The sequence below is a fragment of the Monopterus albus genome, unplaced genomic scaffold (assembly GCF_001952655.1).
Source record: "Monopterus albus unplaced genomic scaffold, M_albus_1.0 scaffold2.1, whole genome shotgun sequence".
Classification (NCBI taxonomy): Eukaryota; Metazoa; Chordata; class Actinopteri; order Synbranchiformes; family Synbranchidae; genus Monopterus; species Monopterus albus.
The window spans coordinates 2,779,246-2,783,628 of record NW_018127882.1 but is presented as its reverse complement, the minus strand read 5'-3'; the positions used below and the strand labels follow the sequence as shown (position 1 = coordinate 2,783,628).

The 4,383-nt window shown below is 41.8% G+C and overlaps 1 protein-coding gene across 1 annotated transcript in view; it reads left to right on the top strand.

Annotated features, from left to right (window-relative positions):
* LOC109955193 (LIM and calponin homology domains-containing protein 1) overlaps nucleotides 1-4,383 on the top strand; it is a 74,480-nt gene that overhangs the window by 44,429 nt on the left and 25,668 nt on the right. Inside the window, exon 6 of the mRNA XM_020591113.1 lies at nucleotides 2,934-3,044. Coding sequence (XP_020446769.1) covers nucleotides 2,934-3,044 — 111 coding nt within the window. The remainder of the gene's footprint in view (nucleotides 1-2,933; nucleotides 3,045-4,383) is intronic.

Genomic DNA, 4,383 nt, shown 5'->3' with positions numbered 1-4,383 from the left:
GAGGGGAGGAGAGGAGAGGAGAGGAGAGGAGAGCAGGAGGGGAGGGGAAAGAAACTCAGAGCATCATGGGGCCCCCAGCAGCCTAGGCCTATAGCAGCATAACTAAGGGAGGGCTCAGGGTCACCTGATCCAGCCCTAACTATAAGCTTTATCAAAAAGGAACGTCTTAAGTCTAATCTTAAAGGTAGAGAGGGTGTCCGCCTCCCGAACTGAGACTGGGAGTTGGTTCCATAGGAGAGGAGCTTGATAGCTAAAGGCTCTGCCTCCCATTCTGCTTCTGTGGACTCTAGGAACCACAAGTAAACCTGCACTCTGAGAGTGAAGTGCTCTGTTAGGATGATAAGGCTCTACGAGGTCTTTAAGATACGATGGAGCCTTGTCATTAAGGGCTTTGTATGTTAGGAGAAGGATTTTAAATTCTATTCTGAATTTTACAGGGAGCCAGTGGAGAGAAGCTAATATGGGAGAGATATGATCTCTCTTGCTAGTTCCTGTCAGTACTCTGGCTGCAGCATTTTGGATTAACTGGAGGCTTTTTAGGGAATTATTGGGACATCCTGATAGTAAAGAGTTACAGTAGTCCAGCCTGGAGGTAACAAATGCATGGACCAGTTTTTCAGCATCACTTTGAGACAGGATGCTCCTGATTTTTGCAATATTGCGCAGGTGACAGCAGGCAGATCTAGAGACTTGGTTTATGTGTGATTTAAAGGACATATTCTGATCAAAGATGACTCACAGGTTCCTCACAGTAGTACTGGAGGCAAGAGCTATGTCATCTAAAGTAACTATATGATTAGACAGCAGATTTCTAAGGTTTTCAGGCCCAAGCACAATAACTTCAGTTTTGTCAGAGTTTAGAAGTAAGAAGTTGCAGGTCATCCAGGCCTTTATGTCTTTAAGACATGCTTGAAGTTTGACCAGCTGACCTGATTCATTTGGCTTCATAGATAAATATAACTGAGTATCATCTGCATAGCAATGGAAATTTATGTTGTGCTTCCTGATAATATTGCCTAAAGGGAGCATGTATAAAGTGAAGAGTATTGGACCTAACACAGAGCCCTGTGGAACGCTGTGACTAACGTCAGTTTGTGTGGAACATTTGTCATTGACATGAACAAATTGAAATCTTTCTGATAAATAAGATTTGAACCAACTTAGTGCAGTTCCTTTAATCCCAATAACATGTTCAAGTCTCTGCAGTAAGATGCTGTGATCAATGGTGTCAAAAGCAGTATGGAGACAAGTCCTTTGTCTGAGGCTAGGAGAAGATCATTGGTGACTTTCACCAGTGCGGTTTCTGTACTATGATGGACTCTAAATCCTGACTGAAAATCCTCAAACAAATCATTCTTGTGCAAGTGGTCACATAACTGCTTTGCTACAGCTTTTTCAAGGATTTTGGAAATAAATGGGCGATTGGATATTGGTCTATAATTAGCTAGGACACCTGGGTCAAGAGTAGGCTTTTTGAGTAGAGGTTTAATTACTGCAAGTTTAAAAGCCTGTGGAACATAACCTGTTAATAGAGAGAGGTTAATCAGATCTAGTATGGATGTGTTGATTAGGGGAAAGACGTCTTTGGGCAGCCTGGTCGGGATGGGGTCCAGGAGACATGTTGATGATTTAGATGAAGCAATTGTTGAGGTCAACTCAGAGTGATCTATAGGGGAGAAGTAAGCCATGCTGGACTTTCTTATCAAACCAATCTCTGTGGAGTGCTGGTTGACATGGACACAGTAAATATAGCTGGGAACACTTTAGCAACAGTGCTAGAGGTGCAGCTTTGTGTGATCTGTATGTTCTGCATTTTAGGCATTTAGCTAATTCCAAAAGGGAGTATAGAAATATTCAGTAATATTGAGCATTAATTCAGGACATTAGGTTACAAGGAAGAGCCAGAAACATAGTCATGTTTAGCTATAGATTTTACAGGGTTGCTGTGTTGGAAGGAGAAGATATTAACCTTGTAATTTATGCACTCAGGTCTAATCTAGTGAACAGGTGAATATAAGTCACTTTGGCCCCTGAAGGGATGCTGTGTGTTAGCAGAAGTGCCCGTGATCAGTTCCAGGGTCAGAACAATGCCTGTCTTTTCGTGTTTGTGCAGGAGACCTTAGCTAACTTCTGTAGCAGAGGCTGGATTGTAATGACCAGGAAACCAGCCTGAATTGCTTTGTTGGGAGAAAAGTGAAAGGAACAGAGTGGTGAATGGTTTCAAGTGTTTGTCTTGTGCACTTTTAACTTCCTTCAATTCAACAATGAGCAGACAAAATAATATTTGCCTTTTTAATTGTTTAGAAGAGTAGTGAAATGTTCCTTATGTTGGCCTGAAATGCTTCTATTAAAAACGATACATCCACTGGACTGAATTGCGTGATTTTTAAAATTCAGACATTCACTTATGATGCCCTACTTGTATGCCGTTTTACTCACTTGATGAATGTTTGGAAGAGTCGGCTCAGGCTTCAAACTGTCTATAAATAACATGTCTTATCTTGACTGTCTGATAAACAGTATGTCTGGCTCCAAAGTATCATTATGAACACGTTTGACTGCAGTAAGGAGTTTTAATTTAAGATTTCACTCAGGTTCACTGGACCACCTGTGTTGTTGTTCTTTTGAGTTGCCCTTTTGTTTGCTTTGGGCGCCCCGACAGCCAAATGGTTACAGTGTGTGCACGACATGAGCACTTCGAGGCCACCCATTGATATGTGCCGCAGGCCTCCCCCGTCTCTATCCTCGTCTCCCTTGTTTCCTGTCTGCCTCTCCACCACTCACTGACTAATAAAGGCAAAATTCTGCCTGAAAAGTAACTTGAATATGTGTGACTTTTATCATGCTTTGCTTTCACTGATGTTTTCTTCACACAGTACGATCTCTCTTTTATCATGATGGTCTTGACTGTGTTTTTTTTTCCTTTCCTTCAGGTTTTAGTCACCATCTACTGGTTGGGTCGTGCTGCCAACGGCTGTACCTCGTACAACGGGCCCACGCTGGACCTGAAAGAGTTTGAGGGCCTGCTGTCACAGATGCGAAAGGTTTGTGGAGTCGCATTTGGCAATATGAAAGTAAAAATAAAAATCTATACTACAGGGACAATGCTGTAAGTAGTTGTGTTGTTGTACACTGTATAACAAATCTCCCAGCAGCCACAGCTGGTGGAATGCAGTAAATGTTTCTGCTGAATTATGTGACACACTGAATGAGTGTGTCTGTTAAATGTAGTCAGATTTGTCAGATATCAGGCTGCATATCGGGTCCAGGGATGACCTCCCTTAATTTGGGCCTGAGTGCAAATAATCTGGGCCCGTGTCCCACTCTTTTACTGACCCAAAGGGAAATGATAGCATTAGCTAGCTCCCAAGACACACACACACACACTTTGACAACCACTCATAACCATGATGTCACCACCATGCAATTTATTCCACAATGTGACACCCCTTTGCTTTTGTAAGAAACCACTGCCAACTCACTGCAAAATCTTTTTCCCAGATGTCCACACGATGCAGCTGTACCAAAACGGTCATCTTTCCATGAAATCAAAGAACATCGGTTGCATGCATTCAGCACTTCCCAGTTCACTTCTGATGGTTTTTAAAATGGACCTCACACAAATAATGATTGAAAAGCAAGAAGCATGGGAGCATATGGCCAGCTGCACTTTTATCTGCTGACCCATTGTAAATGGCTTTGTAAAGTTCACCAGTATAAGGATTGTTTACCCAAATTAGAATGAAAAATGTCTTAGAACTGTTTTGGTTGTCTGCCAAAGTTTTCAGATATCAGTCCCTGAAATTTCTTACAAGCTAGCCAGATTAAAAAAAACAACTAAACATCAGAGTTGTATATGTGCAAATTGAGTAGGTACAGTATAGTCAAGAACAATTCAGTTTGGTTTGATAAAATGAAAACTGAAATGAATAAAAACCTAAAAGAGATAAATCATCTCATGGCAGTAAAAATCATAATAAGAGGGTTTTGGGAGTTGAATACCAGATGGTACATTGGTCAGGAACAGGAAGTCTTAGACAGGAAAGGGCTTTCCCCACCTTCCATTAGCTGCCTAGACATGTTTCAACAGGCAAAGGGAAAGGTCACTGAGGTGAAGAGAGAGTGATATTATAGAGGGAGACAGAGGAAATGATGGCGAGATGTTTGCAGTGGACATGGACTGAGTGGCCACTGATGAGCAGATTATTAAATATTTGGGCACTTTGGTTATTTTCAGTACTTAACACCAAATGTTTTGTGTCTCAGTTTTGTATACATGCATTTTACACACCTCTGTGCATTGTCTATAACTAGGGTGTGTGTGTGTGTACCAATGTTTAGGAGACAGAGGACGCCGAGAGCCCTAAACGCAGCATCCGGGAC